The 22179-nt window shown below is 31.2% G+C and overlaps 2 protein-coding genes and 1 long non-coding RNA gene across 7 annotated transcripts in view; 2 read left to right on the top strand and 1 right to left on the bottom strand.

Annotated features, from left to right (window-relative positions):
- LOC105836184 (syntaxin-1A) overlaps positions 1–16384 on the bottom strand; it is a 111550-nt gene extending 95166 nt beyond the window's left edge. For all 4 annotated transcript variants that reach the window (XM_028194281.2, XM_028194280.2, XM_028194282.2 and 1 more), the window contains exons 1-2: positions 16247–16384; positions 869–955 (exon numbers count right to left, since the gene is read on the bottom strand). In XM_028194281.2, coding sequence (XP_028050082.1) covers positions 869–955; positions 16247–16279 — 120 coding nt within the window. In that variant the 5' untranslated portion in view covers positions 16280–16384. The remainder of the gene's footprint in view (positions 1–868; positions 956–16246) is intronic.
- On the top strand, positions 10772–17040 carry LOC114255482. Its single transcript, XR_003626735.2, has 2 exons — positions 10772–16340; positions 16475–17040. It is a non-coding gene; the product is annotated as an uncharacterized LOC114255482 (long non-coding RNA).
- A 1861-nt stretch (positions 17041–18901) lies between these two features.
- On the top strand, positions 18902–22158 carry LOC105838998 (GTP-binding nuclear protein Ran). 2 transcript variants are annotated; one of them, XM_012684977.3, is made up of 3 exons: positions 18902–19033; positions 19717–20197; positions 20419–22158. In XM_012684977.3, exons 2-3 carry the CDS (start codon positions 19760–19762, stop codon positions 20632–20634), a joined length of 654 nt encoding a protein of 217 aa, XP_012540431.1. In that variant the 5' UTR covers positions 18902–19033; positions 19717–19759; the 3' UTR covers positions 20635–22158. The 2 variants fall into 2 exon arrangements, with proteins under 2 accessions (XP_012540431.1, XP_012540430.1); XM_012684976.3 differs by lacking the exon at positions 18902–19033 and adding an exon at positions 19056–19301.
- Positions 22159–22179: the final 21 nt, after the last annotated feature.

Here is a 22179-nt window from a genome sequence, read left to right as displayed (position 1 = left end):
GCTCCCTATTATCGCGGCGTGCGAACACAAAGCTCATGTATGCAAAAGACAGTCATGTGTCCGTTTCGCCATTAAATTAATGTATATAATTTTATATTTTTAAAAAACATACGTGGTATTTTGCAAACATGTTTATACTAAAAAAAGCAAATATTTATTAAAATAAATAAAAGCAATGCAGAAAATAATCCATTTTCCACGAGATAATTATTTGATAATTCTCGAAATTTACAATAATAAAAAAATAATTATTCGAAGACAAAGTTGTGTTTTTTAACGTTAAAACGTGCGTCACTTTCGGCGCGTATTTACAATTCTACCGTAATTCCCGCATAAACTGGTTAAGCGATACGATTGATGTGTGATGCATACGGCCGATAATGCTTGTTAGAGATTTCGCTTCGATAAATTACATGTGAATTACAAGGATCGATAGCCCAAACTGTAAATTCTACACTTGAAAGATCTAAGCGCGATATATCTACAAGAAAGCATCTTGTTTCTTGGGCAAATGCATTCGTATGAGTAAAAACATTTTACCGTGGAACAAGGAAAAGCTTGCGAGAAACGCGATCAATAAGACATGAAAACCTTGTGCAAAGATTCCGGTGTGGAATTTTTACGAAATGCCGTTTCCCCCGAGTTATTGAGTTTTATATACGAGCTTTTCTTTGTGTTACCTTGCAATATTCGTATCTACATGAAAAGAAGCGAGAGGAGGAATTATGCATTATTCTTATTAAGATTGATATAATCTTGCTGATACTGGTTTAACCTACTTTTGATTGTCGGCATTCTTTCATACTTTTAACCGCTTTACAGCGACAGAAATGTAATTACCGCAGCAAAAGATTAATTCGTCACTCACCTCCGCAAAAAATTCCGTCATGAAGTCATCCGGCGCCCCGACGTTGACGGACACATCGTCCGCCACATCGTCGTCGTCCGATTGGGCCTACAAGAAATACAATCATTTATTAGAAATGAGATACTAAAAATTATATTTCCAGTATTAAAAATAATTTTTGTAATACAATGATAACAGATTAATAAATAATAATGCAAAAATATGTTATTCTATATTGAAGTAATTTAATTCTGGGTAAGGATTGACAAGAAGGATTAAGAAGGCAATCGGAGGCAAATTTCTGTTCAATTAAATTATGGTTAAAATATTAGGTACACAAATAATTTCAGGGCCTTTACCTATAATCAATTATAATATTGGGTTTAACTGTAAATATCTTCCCATTTAGTGAGTTTTAAAGTACCAAACTTTAAAATTTTTAACGCGCTAATAGTTTAGTGAAGCTGTCAACATAACTTCACAAAATAGTATAACTCTAAATAATGAAAATTATGCATTAATCTTGGTTAATCATTGACATCAACTGCAAAACTCAATATTTATGCCAAAAAGAATAATTGTCTTTTTGGTGGGATTATAAAGAACGTGATATAATTTAATATATTGCTGCAATCTGGTCAAACAATTAATGCTATAATCACCAACAACAACTCAATCATTTAAGTGATAAAATAGAGAAAAAAAAACTGTTTACTGACCGAAACACAGTATGCCATCTTACAGCATGATAACATTCGACCGCACCTCGTAAAAAAAGAACAAAGGATACTATATTCGTTGGTCTAGCTCTTTCTCATGTGGTTTATTTACCGGATTTGTCCCCTTTAGATTACCATCTATTTCAATCGCTCTGGCACCACATAGCTAATACATACTTTAGAGTATGAAAGAAGTTCGAAAATGCATGAACGCTTTTATCCACTCAAAGCTATCTCTCTCTCTCTTTTTTTTTCCCCGAAAGAAATTTATCAACTGGTAAAGGGAGTAAAATTAGTAAAATAATAGAAAATAATGGCAAATATTTCAAAAATTAAAGAGACACTAAAGATAGTCTATTTCATAATTAAATATTAAATAATATTTGTTATAAAAAAAATTTTGTGTTATAGAAAATTTTATTATTTGTGTAAAATATAAAAAATGTTTCTTCGTTCTCGATATAAAATCTAGTTCACAGACTGATATTAATATTTCAATTCTTTAAAAAGAAATTTCAAATTTATAAAAGAAATACATACAAAACACACAATATGTTTATTTTCTTGATAAAAAAAGTTCAATCTTTTTAAAAAAGACACCAAATTTTTTATATACTTGATACTAAAAGAATCTCATTTTAATTGCGATATTCATAATCAGAAAAATTGTTTGTTCTTATATAGAGTAATTTAAAAAAAAAAGTAAAATAAAATTGATTATGATATCTCATTTGATCTAATAAAGTTGATATAAAATAGGGTTGAATGGGATTGCAACATTCGAATAAAAATATCTGGAATGAACGTGCTATTGTTCAGAGAGAGAAAGAGAGAGAGAGAGAGAGGTTTCATACATTTCATCTCTAATTCAAACACATATTATTTTAGTTAAATTAGGATAATATAATTTTATGACATCATTATTTTTAAAAAATTAAAGATATTACTACTCGGGTTTTTGGTATAACAATTTTTTAATGAGAGAAAGCACATATACTTGGCGCTTTGTTATCTTTCTTTAAAAAGATAATTTTGTTTAGATACCATATGTATTTTGCAATCTTAAGGCAAGAAACACAGAACAGAAAAATGATTATTAAATTAAATTAAATTGTCATTTTTTTACGCAAAAGTTTCTAAAAAAACTAATTAAATTTTCATATCGTACTAATCAACTTTAATATTTTGCGGCAAAAGCGATTATGGAATAATTAAGTATCAAATAAAATCATTAGAAAATCAAGAACGTATCTTACTCAATAATGACAATGTAATGTAACTTATTATATGTAACAATTATTGAGTAAGAAATTGTGTTCAAAAATTAATCATCGGTAGTTAATAAAGAAAATATGTTCTAAATCAAATCTCAAAAACACTTCGCAAAAAAAATCTTAAAGACATTTTATGATTTTAAAACTTTGTGTCATTTGGATATAGATCTATATATTCACGCGGATTAAATGATCGGAGACAAGAATTTTTGTTCTATAGAAAAGTAAAGACAAATCCGACTAACTACTTTTGCATAAGTTCTTTGCATCTAGTTGCCAATATATTATGTTCATATTCTCTTACACTTCGTTCGCGGACATAATCTATCATGACCGTGATCGTGTCACCGGCGTCCGGGAGAGTATATTTCCGATGGAATCCCGATTACCGATAAACTCTTGGATCAACTTTTCACCGGTCATTTAATCCACGTGATAGATCTATACCAGTGGTTTCCAACCTTTCTTTGACCAGGGACCACTAGGTCTTTTTTGTTCGGTGCAGGGACTCCAAGGTTTAAAATAAACATTCCAAGAATTTGAAAATAAATTTTAATTGAAAATCAATGTGACTTTATTTTGCGGACCTTAATTTAGTTCTCACGGACCCCTGATGGTCCACGGACCACTGGTTGGGAACCCCTGATCTATACTCAAATGACACAAAGTTTAAAATCGAGTCATAAAACATCTTTAAAATTATTTTTGTGAAGTGTTTCTAAGATGTCTTATGACCTGATTTTAAACTGTGTAGATACGTTTGCTGAGTATAATAACAATCTAATTTATCGGTCTAATGTAATTAAAATAAAGCCAATATACTTTATTTTACAAAAATTACTTTTATTCCTTTCTTACAATTCTATTTTTTTTAGAAATCACAAACAAAATATTGTGATAACAGATTTCACACGTAAGATTTATAATCGTTCACAGAATAATCACGCTAGTCAAAAGAACTTCACGTTGACAGTGGCGACATAATTATAAGTGGTAAGAATAAGAACAGACAAGAAAGTGACGTGTTGATAACCAAACTTCTTAGTATTATTACGTGCAATGTGTTTGTAAATCACTTAAAATACGCTAAAAATTAAATTTAACAAAGTACATAAAAAAGAAATGTTTTTCATACTCTTTTCGACAATTATCAAACCGTTTACTCTCCGAAATAAATAGGCATCATATCATATTTATTTTATGAATCTCTGTTAACGGTCAAAGCAAATTTTCGGTATTTTACAAATGTGCTAAAAATAATCTTTAATTTTTTGACCAAATATGTTTTTATTTGCTAATAAAACGCAACGTTTTAGCACATCAATTTCTCGCCTCTGGCGTCATATTCTAATATAGCCGAGATAAATATCCAGGAGTCTTAAATACCAATAAAATAAATCAGTATATCTTTATCGTCTTATTTTATCTAATCTTATCTTACTATCTGTTTGTGTTGTACGCCGGTAATTAGATTATTATCAATTGTATCTTAAGAAAATCATCGATTACTCAATGATTCATTTTAAAAGTTGATGAAGATTCATTAATGCATTTATACCAGTATATAACTTATTGCTATTTCATGTTACACATATAAAACATGTAAATTTCTTATTCTCTTAATTTACTAAATCAGAACTTAACTAGTACACTTTTTTACTGTAACTTTAAATTTAAATAATAAAAAATAAGAAAAATTCCATTATAAATTAACCTTTAGATTGCCGAGAAAGCCAGTTTTGTGATATCTTAATATTAAGCTATCTAGCCAGCGTAACTTTTTTTGGCTGGAGCAAAAAAATTTGTTTGTCACCAAAAGACAGCAAATAATAAGCAAATAATTACACAGCATTATAATCAATTTGAAGTAAATTGATTTAATATTATAAATTGCCTACATGACAAACTCAATATTAAATTAATAATAATATAATAAGAATAAAAAACAAATCTTATACTTCTCGGTAAAGATTTATATCTGCTAAAATTATTTTGTAATGCAAAATTCAATAGCAAAAATACTGTTGTAGAAAACAAATATAAACTGCTTTAAATGTACAACTGGCTTTAATATAAAAATATGTATAATATATAAAACGTTTTGTAATAGTTAAGTTACAATTAAGTGTCTACACTAATAATAGCAAATCAAGATAAGCTTACTTTAAATATAAGCTAAAATACCTTATCCTTATATACATTTGATTTCAATAATTTTATTATAACAAATTACTATTAATCAAAATAAGTTGTTGTAATATACAGTAATCAAAAATTTTCTTTTAAATAATGATATATTACTTACAAAGATTTATTCCCTCTTAGAAAGATAATACACACACACACACACACACACACACACACAAAATCAAAATATACGATAACAGTCACAAAATTAGCAAAAGAGCCAATTAGCATCATAGAAAAGACTTGACAACACTTTAAGACTTTCGAGAGTACTTTGATATATTTGAATATCGATTTAACATGCCTTTTTTAAGAAGAAAGTCATTATAAATTTGTCATATAATCCAAAAATTCCGAGACCAAGATTTCTAACATTTACATACTTTAGTTTAGTAATCGGTTAAATTAATTATATAATCAAATAATGTATTATTATATAATATTGTAATTTATAATTATCACTATTATAATTTTCTTGACCACATACAAATAAATAATATAAACTGTATTATTGTTCAAAGTTTATGATAATTGTCTCATAAAAAAGGGTGCAAAGAAAAAAAAAATTTTAGATTATTTAATCAATTTATTTTACATCACGTTATTATTGTGTGTGTGTGTGTGTGTGTGTGTGTAATATACTTACAAAAATATAAAAGAAAATATTTCATCAACACTACTAAAAATATAACTTTTCTTTAGCAAATGTATAGTATAAAAAATGCAATTGGCTAATTGCTCACGGGAAAATTTCTTTCATTACCAATAGCTACACAGTAAACTACTGAGCTTTCTTTCATTATGAGTTTAATACTGTTATATGAAAATGGAAATTCCACAGAACAAAGTATTTACAGAATGTCATTACACTGTTCCTGTTACTTGTGGAAGATTTTAAATAAATATTAATCAAAATAAAAGAATATTACATAATATTATAAATTTATAAACTATTGCATAAAATATTAATACATTACATCTTTATATATATACTTTTAAAACTATAAAACAAAAATAATACTCATGCATACAGAAAACTCCATAAAGAAAATAATATCGTATCATACTAAAGTAATCATGCATAGAAGAGATTTCTATATCAATTTATGACAGTCTTCCGTTCCATAAATTACATTTCATTTTATCATTATTTATATTATATATGCCATTATTCATAATTAAGTATAAAGAACGGAATACAAAATAAAGGATAAATAAAACTAACGTTTTTCAGAAAGTTATAAAAATGATCGATGTGCAATTTACATAATCTACATTTATATCAGTATTATACAGCTATGTACAAAATTATTAGGCACCCTAACATATTTTCTGTATCTTACAATAAATGTTTGTTAAAAATAAATAAAACTAAAATAATAAATAAAAGTCTTTATTTGCAATCTACTAATATTTAATATTCAGTTACCGCCCATTTAATAACTTCTACAATTTAAGCATTAAAATTTTACTACGAGATGTCATGTGGCTTCGTGTGAAAACAACGGATTCGTAAATAACAAGTCGTAAGTTTAATCGCATAGATAGATTTTTAAATTAATACTTAACGGAAATTAAAGAAGAATTCTTTAGATATGGATAACGTGTAAAGATTAATATACTCTTCAAATCCGTTCCTGTTATTACTACTAAAAACTTACCCAATTGGAAACACTGACTTTTTTCAAACTTGGCACAAACATGTAGAACTATGACAAATATTTCACCTATATTTTTATTTTTACCTATAAGTGATTTTAAGAGCATTACTATTCCTTCATTTTTTATTTTCTCACATCTACGAGTATAATAATATATAAAAAACAAAATTTAATATAGGAGATTTTAATCGCTAATTATAAATATAAGATCAGATTTGCAAAATTGTTCACTTAAACAAAAAAGTTTTTTAACAAATTAATAAAAAAAATGAAAAAATACAGTTAGGCAATATACATATATTAAAAAAGTTATTTGGTTAAATTATTTTAAACATAACATCAAATTAGTAAAACAAATTGTTTTAATAATAGTAAATTTCGCCAACCGATGTTTTAAACATATCAATGAAGTAGATTGCCTATTCGATTTGCATAGGATTTTGGTAATAAATATAATTTAGCAATTTATTTAATATTCTCACCTCGTAATTGTTTTAAATTATTTAAAAAATAAATAGTTTAAGTAAATCAATAACATAATTCAAAAAATTTAATTAACGTGTAATAAGTTATAGAAAACTATTATGTTATACTGATGATATTATTAATATAAACTTTTTTAATCTTATTATACAAAATCTATTGCAGTAGAAAAAAAATTGAAATTTTAAAAACTGAAAATTTTTAATATATTGTTTTTAAACTATTTAACTTTTCTTTTCAAATATAAACACTTTATAAAGAACCATTCCATCTTTTTCTCGCGTCTATGCTCGCCACCTAGAATGACATTCTCATCATACTACGTGGATTAAGGCTATAATATACAAAATGAACAGTGTGGCATAAACACAAAACCGCTAAAACAATGTGCATCCAGCATAGGACCGTCATACTAATTTACATAGGATCTTAGGTGAATTTACTTAATTATTTTAAAACCAAAAGTAGCAATACATAATTCAAAAAAATTAAAAAATGTATGTAAAATTATTAAGCAATAATGTTTGAGCAATAAAATCAGGCTATGACTGCTATTGGCTTCTTTCGATTTTATTTATATTGTACACATCAAACTCTTATTCCAGTTATTATTTCTATAATATATTTCAGTAAATTTTCTTACAATTTTCTGCGATAAAAGATATTTTTTGTTATCATAATTCTTCTTTTGAATTGTATTCTCAATATCGAACCTTTCTTCAACAAACTCTACAAATGTTTAATAGAATTAAAGTTAGAATTTTTGAAGAGTTTATCTTTATCAAACCACAATTTACCCGTGGCATATAACACAAAGTATCATATAAGGAAAATGTCTTTTGACAATAAAAAAAAATTTTATGAAAACCAACAAAATTTTTTTTTCATATTATAGTGTACGTAACACTGAATTTGTTATACCAAAAGTACCTAACCATTTCAAACATGACTGTACATAAAATGCAATTTACCATGATATAATCAATATAATGTACAAATTTATAAAATTAATTTGTTTTTCATATTCAAAAATTAAATCTATAATACTAAACTAAAATCTAAATAGTCGGTACATAAAATCATATTTTCTTTTCTCTACTGTCATTTAAAGATTTCTTTTATTGTTTAATACATAATTTTCCTTGCAAACAAACACCACTTGCCAAATTTGCCGTACATGTTTTTTGATTGCTCCAGTTATCGTTCAAGTGCTTTACGTGCGCTTAATCGATATCGATATTTGCATACAATTAAGAAATGATTATAGGCGTGGTAACACACGGTGCGAGAAAAGAGCCGAGAGTGCGTGTAGTTCTCCCGATCGATTTCACATTTCCATGCCGGTTAGATTTTCGTGGTAAATTCTTTTCGCGCACACAGCGAGCAGTTGTACATAAAATACAAATCATAATACCTAAATGGAAGATATTCCGTGGTTTGAATGGTGCACCACTATCAAACAAAATAATGATGTTATCCAAACAAAATTTAACTCCACGACCGAACGCGAGAAATATTTACCAGTTTCAATCCGCGGAAACAGAAATGTTTCCATGGCATATGCAAGGAACGAAATTGAAACTGGTATAATTCAGGTAAGAATCAATAGTTTCGATGCTATAGATATGAACATGAACTTTATGTTTATATTATACAATAATAGAAACGTAAAATAATTACATATAGTATACTTATCAACTGTATTATAGCATTACAGTTTCATACACTGAGAAAAAAGCAGTTAAGTTGACTAAATTTTTCAACTTGATTAAATTTCTTCACTAAGTATTTATGTATTTAACTTAAATACGTAAAACACCAAGTAAAACACTAACTTTAATTCAAGTATTTATATTTAACTTAAATACATAAACATTTAAACTAAAAAAATTTAATCAAGTTGAAAAATTTTGTCAAATTAATTACTTTTTTTCTCTCAGTGTATTTATTAGCATAACCGTTTCTAATTTCGCGAATTTAATTACTTACAAAAAACATTTAATTACAAATCTACATTTTTCAATACCCAAAATATATAAAATATATAAAATATGTAACATTTTTTAATAATTCAAAATAATTTTATCAACTCTGCTCGACTGTATTACATGGATTTAAAACGTCCGAAACAAAGTAACATATACTCGTAACTATAAAATCAGTAAATCTCTATCTGGCACATTTCTCTTAAAAAAGTAGGTAATAGAAGAGACTGAAGGTCCCTAGAAGAGCTTCGGAGCCATTACGAAAGACCAATATATTACTAAATGCATGTAAAATCTCGTATAAATTATGTATCAAATCCCTATATGACTTTTTCAATATATGACTTTGTCAAATCTATATATGACTTTTTATAAGAAACAATGTGATAGTTATTATTTATAAAAAATATGTTTAGTCTACACAATATCTCCTTAAAAGATTTTAATAAATCGTCGCTTTTTTATTTAGGTATTGTCAAAAAATGGAATACCGGACGATATACGAAGTCCGTTACTCACTTCAAAGTTTATTAAAAATAAAATTCAATAAACAATGTTTATCAAAATAACTACAAAATCTTCAACTTCTGAGAGATAAATTTTCAGTTTTTTTTTAAATATTTTAAGGTAAGAAAAATAGCGTTGGATATGATCAATACTGGAGAAATATTGAAAAAAATATAACTAGAGAGAATTCCATAGCTTGAATTTTCAAACTAACTAAAAATAATATAATTTTAACGTTTTATTGTAATCTTTTTTGTAGTGTTCCGGATTGTGTACATTTAGATGTTATTATACGTCCAACGTAATTTTCACGCGATCGATCAGCGTTCCCGTTTTGACTTGTACTGTGCTAAAGCTGAATTGCACCAACTATTACAGTTAAAATATCCTGATTTAGCTACTTACTGTCCCTTTCTGGATTACGTGCTATGGTACAGACAGTTCAAGACAATCATGTTGAAAATTAACGCTAATCAACATTTGCTACAATCGGATTTATATCTCACATGTAAGGTAATAAATTCATATTTATTTCAAATTACAATATATTTTTATAAATAATTCACAATATGTTATTCATATTATAATATAGATAATTTATAAAATTTTATTCTAAATTACTAAATCATTATATGTTCAATTACAAATGTAATTAATATACATACATACATACATAATTACACGCGCACGCGTGTGCAAAATAATTCCTAAATACATAAATGTAATGGAATATTTCTTATAACATTTTTTATTTAAAAAAAAATTTTATAATTATATGCCCTAAACTCTATTAAAAACTTAATTACCATAAGAACGTTTTTAGTAAACATAAAAACATTTTATGTTTATTAAAACTCGGTATTAAAAATTAATCTTATTACGCATATCAAATTGAATAAATTTCTACCGTTTTCTAAATTTTCTAAATTTTTATATATATTTTTTCTCAACTTTGATACTTTTATTTTTAAAACAAAGCAACGTTTTATCTTTAAGACATGTTCATAAACTTTTTTCTTCTAAAATAAACATAACTAAAACTAACCATATGCTTTTCAATTTTTTTTACTTAAAAAATTCCTTTATAAATAACATATGTCTATATAAATATTATATAAATCTGCCTATAAATAATATTACATTTTTATAGTAATAACAATTTAACCCTGCTACTGTAAGTAAACTTTTATCAAAGAGCTAATTTAAGTTTAATACAATATTTAATATAAAAATTTTGTACAATATAGCTTAAAATAATATTTAAAAAAATTTTTACATTAAAATAGTATTAGTTCAATTATTTTAACATCTTACACTGAAAAAAGAGTCTCGTTAAATTAATTAGAAATCTGGTAGGTTCGACCTTACGGTTCAAATTCTAGTTACCTACCAGATTTCCAATTAATTCAACAAGACTCTTTTTTTCAGTGTACAACTTATATAGTTATAGGGTATTAAACACAAAAAATGTGTACAAAAAGTTATTAATTTTATGAATAAATTTTCACCCAAAGTAATGTTAATATTATGTTAAATGTTAATATAAAAAATACAAGCATTCCCAGGCAACTGTTAGCTGCTTAAATACTTGCGCATTTTTATATCATTTTTATTTAACAATAATAAAAAACTTCAGATAAAAAATCATCAAAAATTGAAATCGTAATTTTAATGGATTCAATCTTTGATGGAAAAAATACAAATTGATCTCTAATAATTGAATTAATAACAATTAAGAGATATTTAAATTAAAGTAAAATATATATTTCTATATTTTCAATGTTGCATGCTAATCAAAAATTTACCGACATTATAATGATTTCAACCGTATCTTTAATGTACTATATATATTTATGTTAGACAATATCTCACGAGGAAAACATTGTAGATTATTCAATAAATATCATTTTCTCCGATTTTTTAGTGACACGAATAATTTACTGCGTTTTTTTAACGTACAAAACGTAGTCGAAGGCACGAAGTGATTTGAGGTGATTAACATCAGAATCGTTACGTAAATGCAAACCTGTAGTAGGGATAACCTTCACGTGCGAGCGAAAAAAAGAGTAAATGCGTGCTATCAGGTCAAGGAAGAAGCTAAAGAATGAACTGTTCTCACTGAAAGGATAAAACGTATCTCGTGGTACGGAAAGTATGATTGAACTAAAAAGTCACGTGTACCTGTTGACATTTTAAAAAATGTGTCGCAAAATTTTATAAATCAATCATTATTAATTGTAAATAAAATATTCTACAATAATATTATTTACTATTAGCTTGGCTCATTATATACGTATTCTATTATTTGTTAATTTAAATTTGTTAATTTAGCAGTTTAAAAAAGCTATTAGTTTATTAATAGAAATAAAATTTAAAATTAAATGTTATTATTCTTAAAAAGATAGTAGAATTTCTTAAGCAAACAGTTTTTATTTTATTTATTTATTTATTAGATCACACGTAACAAAAATAACAATAAAATGTAACGAAAAAGCAGAAATAATTCAACTTTCCTTTTTTCTCAATATGTAAAAATATTATAATAAAAGATATATCCGCAAATGTTTCAAACATTCAATATTTTCGTAATTTTATCAAAATAGTTATTAAGTTATCTAATTACATAGAGAAAAGTTACCTAAGTACAGCTTTCTTAGAGTAACATTCCTTTATTTCTCGAAAACTGAACATTGCACTATTAATACTAATAAAAACATAATCTGCTAAGATAATTAAAAAAATTAAAACCTATAGTTCTTATACTTATGGCTTTTTTCTATATAAAATTTACTAAAAACAAATCTAACCTAATCTATCTAACTTTTATACATGTCGCACTACATTTTGCGAAACAGCATGAGATATTTATATAATCGATAAAAAATATTTTACATCGAAGTGAAAGATTGCCAGAAATCCTCATATACATTAATTTATAAATATTTATAATTTACACATTTTGTACAAATAATTCACAACAAATAATTGTACAAATAAAAATGAAAAATGTAAAAAAAAAGAGAAGAAATATGCCTGTTATACCAATTTTGAGAACCAATTTCTCGGATGTTCATTTATGTTGCAAAAACATTAATTATTATAAAACAGTATTATAATATAAAAACTACTATTCCATCTAAAAGATAAAAGACTGACAGAAAACATTTTCTAGTTTGTATGTATGTTTTCAAAATTTTATTTTTAGCTTTTGTTTAAGAAATACAGTCCGAAAATAAAATGGTGTGTTGGTAATTTTCCTCTAATATTTACGTATGTTTTTTCTTTAAAATGTCTTTCATTTTTTTATAAACAATACAATACTCTTGATCGATACTCTTTTAAGAGAAGGAAAAGAATTTAGTAGATAAAAGTGTTGCAATCAGCAATAACACAGAAGCTTCGATAGCAAACACAAAAGATTGTAACATACTCACAATGATATATTGACGTGACACGCGAATTACAATTATAATAAAACGCACAATTATTTTCGAGAAAGAATTATCTCATATCGCTCACAGAAAAATGTTTCATGATATATACTCTCTGTATCTCTTCATACAGAAATCTCGGTTATTTATAGAGGATATTTGCATTTTTTACATTTCTTATGCAGAACAACGACGTTGAAGACGGTGCCAATGACAATAGCCATGCAATGTGCAATACATATTTCTTTTTTTTGCATTAAAACACAATTTATACTTTACATTGAAATATTTAAAGGTCATTGGTAATTATTTAAAATAAAAACAAAGTAAAAATAAGTATATAATAGTATGATGAAAAAATGCGATCTGCGATTTACAAATGAAAATGATTACTTCATTTACATCATTCTTAATTTAAAAAGTACGTAAACAATCTTCATATTACTTATTTTTCACATTTAGATTGTTTCGTCGCATTTTGTTCTGTACTTCGTGATGCAATTATTTAAAATTTCTTTTAAATTAAATAAATCCTAAAATAATCCTATACATCGAATACATCTTCTATAGAACAAACATTACAATTGTTACTCGTTAAAAATTTCTAACTATAACACATTACATTCTATCGTATTTCATTGAAAGAACTTATTTGTATCAAAAATGACGTAATTTTAAGTTTCAAAATACCAATTGATCTATACGGATTTTAAATTTATACTTTCCAAAAAAATTCAAACGACTTCTGATACCATAATTAACAGGCTAATGGTGACGATAAGTTAATAATAGCTAATAACAGATGCAAGGAAATCCGTTGGATAGTGAGACGTTGGTCAGATTTTACGCCCATACGTGCTTTCCGCGAATACTACCGACTAATGAGTCATTGGTATCAGCTAGCTGCTAGCATAACATTCGATGCGCGTCATGCATCCTTCACGCATTGGAGAATCAGACGTATTAATTGAGAATGAAGAACAAAAAGAAAGTCGGTCGGACAATTTCTGCTCTCGTTACTTTGCCATTGTTACTTATTACGTATGACGTAAACTAAAATAAGGTAAAACTGTTTGCTTAAAAAAAAAATTATTTCAAGATATATAATAATATTTGTATTATATCGCGGATATAAAATGCTTTGTGAGAGAAACTTCAGTGACAACGAGAAAAGAATTAATCAATTTCGATTTTGGATTATTTTACGATGTTTTAAATGACACGATGAATTAAAAATTCGATTCAAAACAATGTTTTAAAACAATTACGAGGAATCACATATTAAGAAGCTATATATTAAACAGATTCCATATATTAGAAAGCTTCTATAAAAATGGAGCTCCTATTATTATTTAAGCGTTTGCAAATACGAAATACTTTCCTCTCGGTGCACACATTTTATGTTACCACCCATTTTCGTTTATTCATCAGTAATGTTAATAACATATTTCACAAATATCTTTGTGAAATATCTTTTGTCCGATACTCCACGGGAGTCGTATTTTGATTTAATCGATACGTTTCCTGCTTTCACGAAGAACACGAAGGAGTAACATCGCTACGAGGTGTTATCAACGATATTATTGACAAGTCAGCTCGTTGACACAACGACAGCATTACCGTTGTCAATTAAAAGCGTGAATCTCGGACGAATTTCGAAGCCGGCTCGGCACAATGCGCGCTCGAACATTCGACAAGTGCAATCGCGCCGCATTTAGGTGACAAATTTCGCTGCATTGTACCACAGCACCGTACTCGCGATTAATCTTTTCATATGGCGCGACGTACGTTTTCGACTTGAAATGTCCGCCGTCGTTAATTCACTGAAGCCTGTCGGCTGAAGCGAATAAATGGGCGCGAATTTTTCGCCCATAACTCTCTTGGCTACGACATTGTAAATAATCGCGAATATTCCGACGCGTGGCTCAGCGTTTCGGGAGCACATTGTAATAAGTAATTTTCCGCGGTTGAAAAAGCTCGAAAACGGCTGTAAATATTTACGATACCGCATATATGACGAAAAAAAATTGGTGCATTATGAATCAAAGCGACCTTTATATTTTCTTCCTTTGAAAATCTCCCTGCATTTTTCATCCCCCTAAGAAATATCCCCCGCGATAGTCAAATCCAAATTTTTGGGAGGGGGGAATCACCCAAGCTGAAGTGACTCGGGGAAAGCTCGGCAATAAACACGCGATTACTAGCCGGGAATTTAAACTGTAAGGTCGATAAATTCAACTTTCGATAGTACGAATCTCTGAAAGGTTAAGCCGATCAACTCCATGAAATGAACGAGGGAAAGGAATGACGCAATTGTTAGGCGTGATGCACGCACTTTCCGTTCAAAAATCACGACATTTTACAAAAAGCGATCCCGCCGGATTCCCCCCGGGCGGCGGGAGGGGAAGAGTCAGTCCCACGTCAATCGCGTGTGGCGTGGTCGTGAATGAACGTGGACGTCATTCTCGCGCGTATACAACATCCGAGGATGATCCTCGCCGGGATAAACATCGGAATCCCGGAGGCAATGAAAATACGTTCTTCATTCATCGGCGACTCGCCAATAAGTGACAAGGTCGGCCATGGTCGCCATGGACCCGGGTGCGACACACCGGCTCGGTGGTCCGTGACGACGACGACGACGACGACGAAGACGGAACAATCAACCACGATAAAGGGGAAGGCGGGGGGGGGGGAGGCTGATTGGTCATTCCGGCAAGTATGTACATTCGCGAACACCTGTCAGCTCGGATGCCGAGGCCGAGCGGACGGACGGACGGACGCCTGTCATTCGCCGGCTCCGCGGTTACGCCTTGTCGGCGACGGAGCCTCCGTTTCTTCCGCTTGTCGCGCGACGAGAGTCCGCGGGGACTGCTGGAGGAGCACCGCCGTGTCGTAACACGCGCCGTAAAAAATTAAGTACACGCGCGCGTAACTCACGCACGATCGTAGGGCGTGAGTTACGCGTGCACGACACGACGGCGACGACGACGACGACGACGACACGCGTGTGTCGTCGGTGTAACTTGGCTATCTGGTGCACCAGAGCATCGTATACATCGTGTACGAAAGGAAAGGGAGGGAGAGAGGGAGGGAGAGTGAGACAGAGAGCGACGAACTAGGCAAGAGTAGTCTCGACCGGATTCACTCACCGCGACGAGGGCCGCTAATCTATCCTTGGTCATGATGAAGGGTGACGAGGAATTCCGAGTCAACGGGCGGTGTACGGAGCGGCGTGTCTAGCGGGTAATCCCATTCACAGTTTTATCCATGTACGACGTGCACGTCCACTAAAAAACTAAAGGAAACGACGGACGCACTGACGACGCGAGAGAGGCACGATCGTAAAATCGATACACTCGCAAACTCTGCTTCTGCAGTGCCGTCCCAACGCGGCGCGCACGCGCCGATGACGTCAACTTCGTCTCGCAGGTGCGGACAACGCGCGCCACGGCGCCCCGTGCGAAATGCGAATTAAACCCCCGTCAACATCGTCTCGAGAGCCGGACCGAAGATGAACAACGGGAGAGTCACAGAATTTTTTTCGGGTCCTTACGTCATGTTTACACTCATCGTGTTCCCGAACGCTCGATTGGCACCAATTTCATATTTCTGTATTCAATAATGTGATATAGATTGACGTCGTATTTTAATTCACTTTTAATTAATTTAATATAATTTTTGTTTAAAATAAAAACGTTATAATAGATTTTGTAACACTTATATTTAATTGTAACTATTTTTATAAGTAATATTATATATTTATTCAATATTTGTACACAGTATATTTGTATATAGAAATATTACAGAATAAAAATTAAAAATATTATATTATGTTGCAATAACACTCATTGCAACGCTTATTTTTGTTAATGGCAGATAAACTTAAATTGTGATCTCTAAGTTAAATGTATACAATAAGATAGTAAAAAGTGATTAACAATAACTTAAGACTGTGCAACTGATTAATAATAAGACTGTGTATGTGTACTTTATCTTTATATAACTTTCAATAGAAAAGAAGCAAACTTGTTTAGTTTTTGGAAAACAAGAAGAAATTGCTATTAAAAGCCTATTATGCGAGTATTGGCAACCTTTCTCTATATAAAATAATAATTCAAAAGCGATTTCAAATTTAAAAATGTGAATATTGACGCGCTTTTTTTCAAACTTAATTATTTGCTTTCCGTTGTCACATTTTAATATTTTAGGGCCATTTGCACCAAACTCTGATCAACTTAATCGTTGATTAGTCCATTGAAATTGACCAATCGCATTTGTTAATTTTGCTTAACGACAAATACGATTGGTCAATTCCAATGGACTAATCAACGATTAAGTTAATCATAGTTTGGTGCAAGTGGCCCTTAATATTTTAACTTCAACATTTCACATATATAAAATATATATACACAGGAAAACTTATTTTAATGTATATATTCAAATAAATTTTTATGTATTTTTTATGTATTTGATTAATAAACAAATATATTCCGCAGTTTAAGCTCAAAATACAATTAAATTTGAACTTTATTTAATATATTAAAATTTTGTTATCTAATTTGTCAAATATCCACGAATGAAAAAAGACATTAACCCTTTCACGTGAATTAAATCGCATCTGTATACATACAATCGATACGATTTTCTCAAGTCCAAATATGGTGTGGAAAATATTACAATAACTTTCTCTCGCAGAATTCTTTAAAGGTATTATGTAAGTTGTATCAAAGTTAAAATTTTTGTGTTTAACTAGAGAAATCATAAAAAATCATCAAAAGAAAAGTGACGCTAAGTTCTTTTTAGGTTAAAATAATTTACAGAATGGCAAGTAAATATAATTTGCTCAGAATGTTACCACTGTGAATCGTCAATATTATTATCTCATTACATATTTTCTTATCTTTTATATCTTCTTTTTTCCTCAGTTTTTTCTTTTTATAATATTAATATCTTTTATACATAAAAAATACATTTTCTATTCAGTCAAAATTTTTAATGAAAATTTCAAATATTCTCAATTCTCATATCCTCTTAAAAATTTAACTTTGGCATAGAACGAAAAATATGCTGTTATTTTAAATATATATGTATATATTAAATTTCCTTTTAAACGTATAATTTTTTCAATTTTGATAATTACAAAAAATGACAACTGATTACAAAAATATGTTTTCTTCACGCAGCGTTTTAATCCATTAGATTTTTAACTCCATTCAATGATGTTTTATAAATCAATAATATTTTAAATTTCTATTAACTTTAACTTTCTCGGTTTAAATTGTTCTTTATCTCTTCCTAGTTCTAAGAATTAAAACACGACGGTCCCTTCACAAAACGTTTTATTCGCTCTGACGAGATAATTTTTTCTTCTTACATTTGACGCTTAAAATGATCAATTAGTTTCGATAGAAATCAACACGTTTCCACTCGCGGAAACGTTGATACACTTCACGAATTCGCGCGCAATCAGGTTTGTTATTCTCCACCTGTGCATTTCTTTAAACGTTTGCCGCCACAAGACGAGAGCGCGGAGAGTCGCAACTTGACGTGACGTGCACCGCGTTGTCGCGCAACTGCACCATTTTACCACGTACGGCGCACGTGTGCACGGTTCTCGCGTGGTGCATGGAGAAGGAGAGAGAGGCACAGGAGCCGCATGGCGCACCGTGCGTAGATGTCGCTGACCGCGCGCGTTTCCGGCAACCCGTCCCGTGTCCACGTCAAGCGAGAGCGACTGCACACCACGTCGAGACTACCGCGTTCCACCGAGAGCCGAAATATACACGAAAAATCGAATTTGATTTTTTCCCGTCGATCTCGACCCTCCGGGCTTGCATCCTCGCGCCACTTCGATTCGACGAATCGGCGTGGTGACATTGCCTCTACTCGACCGCCCAGAGGAACGCCATTATAAGCCATACTGACTGTGCAGCGCGGTGAGTGATACCGTTCATTTTCACGTGCATCATCGCGTACCCGGGAAATTTCGTATACGCGCCGTCCCGTGCACGATCTGCACGCGAGAGCGACGACGGGGCGACGGCGATTGTGACGCGCGCGGAAAAATCGCGTCGCGAGGAGCCACCGGTTACCGGGACAAATCGGAGGGAAAACTGCCCGGCTCGCGGGCAACACGACGGGCGCCATTCCCCGCCGGCGCGGTAGCGAGTCAGCCCTCTCCGATTTGGTGGCTTTCGATCTTCGGTACGGCGATTCGACCGGCTTTTCGCTCCGATTCTCTCCCTCTGTCTCTCTCTCTCCGCTGCCGAACATCGGAGCGCGCGGATTCCCCTCGTCGAGTATCGTTGCCGCGAATTCCACGACGGCATAATCGGGATCGTCCACTGTCACACTCCGGACGCGTGATCGCAGAGTTCTCCAGCATATTCGATCGCGACGTTGCTGGTCGGTTTTTCCCTCGGACCGCATTCCTCGTCTGCCCCGATTCTTCTGTGAGAGCGTGGCCGCTTTTTGGAGGCACTCCACGAGGCGTTCCCGCGTGCCGAATCCGCGCCGCGTGCACCACGTCTCACCCGTGTGCCCTTTGTGTTTTTCGCACGACTGTAACCGCACAGCCACCGAGCCGCGGGTCTATCTAACGTTGTTTGTCATATTGCAGAATTGTGCGTTCCCGAACCTACGGAATAACTTAATCGATCAAAATGGCAAGCGAGCCATGTGCCGATATGCCCACTTTCAAATGCGTACTGGTCGGCGACGGTGGTACTGGCAAGACCACTTTTGTCAAACGGCATCTAACTGGTGAATTCGAGAAGAAGTACGTTGCCACTCTTGGAGTCGAGGTTCATCCACTGATTTTTCATACCAATCGAGGACCGATCCGCTTCAACGTCTGGGACACGGCTGGCCAAGAGAAGTTTGGTGGTCTTCGCGATGGCTACTACATTCAGGGACAGTGTGCCGTTATCATGTTTGATGTTACATCCAGGGTAACATACAAAAATGTACCCAATTGGCACAGGGATCTGGTCCGCGTCTGCGAAAACATCCCGATTGTCCTATGCGGCAATAAAGTTGATATAAAGGACAGAAAAGTTAAAGCCAAGAGTATTGTATTCCATAGGAAGAAGAATCTTCAGGTAATTTATGTGATAACTAACTACATATTTATTTCTCTTCATACATGTACACATGTACATACAAATTATTTCATTTTATTTTTTTCTGTAATCACTTGATGATTCAGTGATCTGATATAAAGTGAAGATATTACACTGTCCCTCTAATCTGAGAATCTCATTATATCAATATTGTATGATCTTATAGGACATATGAAATATACAATCTTTTTATGTTGTAGTACTACGATATCAGTGCAAAGAGTAATTACAACTTTGAGAAACCTTTCCTATGGCTGGCACGTAAATTGATTGGAGATCCAAACCTGGAATTCGTCGCTATGCCCGCACTCTTGCCACCAGAAGTTACTATGGATCCACAATGGCAGCAACAAATCGAGAAGGATCTCAAGGAAGCTCAAGAAACAGCTTTACCAGAGGACGACGAAGATCTTTAGTTTATTTAACATGGGGATGGCCTTTACAAAGTAAGGCCTATTATACGAGTGCTCTTTGGTTGTATCGCGCACTCGTACATCTTTATAGAAATCGAAGATTCTTTCTTTAAGAACAAAAAATAACTTATACGCAATACTTGGTTGGATGCTTTCTGGATACAGAACTTCTGTGAATTTGCATATTACATGTATAGCCTTAAAGATGGGTTGCTTGAATGCGTTATAATGTGAATTGCGCAACGTGTGTATGCGATTTGCACCTGAATGTTTAGATTTTGTAAAATTCCTTTGTAATAATGGTGATATATTATCACATAAATTTGTGAATTATAAATGGAATAAAATAATGGAAAAACTGAAGAAATGACTTGTGATACGAATTCATAAAACACAGCCTGTTGCTAAAGCTGATACGATACAAAACGAAAGTTGAGAAAAATTCGCTTCATTTTCCGATTCACTTGTTTGTATAGATGTGCGTGCGTGCGTGTGTATGTACATATATACATAAGAAATGGGATTGTACAAGATGTGCTGTATATTAAACACAATCGCGGTAAAACCCACTTTAAGGCATATCAAAAGCATTATCTATTTATTTTCATATTTTCCTAATACAAAATATAGAATAAAAACTGCCAATTCTGAAATCAGTGAACTAAACTGCTGTCCAGTTCAATGTAGCGAATAGAAATTACATTCTGACGCATAATACATGTCTTTCTCTTAACAAAACTTCTATAGCAATTAATAGATTACTTAACTACAAAAAAATGTTCGATGCAAGTCACTTCAATTTCGCTATAATAATACAAGACAACATATTCATTCTCGATTGAACATAAATGTATATAATAAATCCAATATGAAAGGATTTGTTTACAAGAAAGAATCTTACGATACACAAAATTAATATTAGAAGTCACCGTTTGCATACTTAAGTATGAACAGCAGAATAAAACTGGACTGAAGTATCATTTAAAAAAACTAACTTATGCCATATATACACTTTCTTGATAAAATTACTTAAAAAACTTACTAGCGTGTGAATCGAAGGGTACGAATGTTGAGAGAGCGACCATCTTTCGTAAGTGTCTCCAATGATGGTGTCTTCTAAAGAATGTTTTGAAATGAAATACAGATTCGTAATCTGTTGCGTCTGTCCATTTTGACGAAGACTGTTTGCTATTTTTATAAGCAAAAGATGAATGTATGATTTGTTCAACTTAAATTATATGTGAACAGTTTTTTTCTATACTAAAACTGTTCTTTTAGGGATATGTGAAATTGTGAATCTTTTCCTTTAAAATCCTCGTTATTATCGATCGAAAATCCAATAGAGAAAAATACATCACGTGTAAATTAAACCACTGAATATCTAACATAAAAGTTAGGAATGGCACATCGCAACATGTATGTTTAATTCTTATATACTTCTAATAGCATTTCATTATTCTGCTTGAAGCAGATTATATCGCGCAGATGTATGGATTTTAATAAATTATCAAACTGTTTTTAAAGATATATCCTTAGATCTATGACAAT

This window comes from Monomorium pharaonis, chromosome 2 (assembly GCF_013373865.1).
Source record: "Monomorium pharaonis isolate MP-MQ-018 chromosome 2, ASM1337386v2, whole genome shotgun sequence".
Lineage (NCBI taxonomy): Eukaryota > Metazoa > Arthropoda > Insecta > Hymenoptera > Formicidae > Monomorium > Monomorium pharaonis.
The sequence above is the reverse complement of the archived record's forward strand: the minus strand, read 5'-3'. Positions and strand labels throughout refer to the sequence as shown.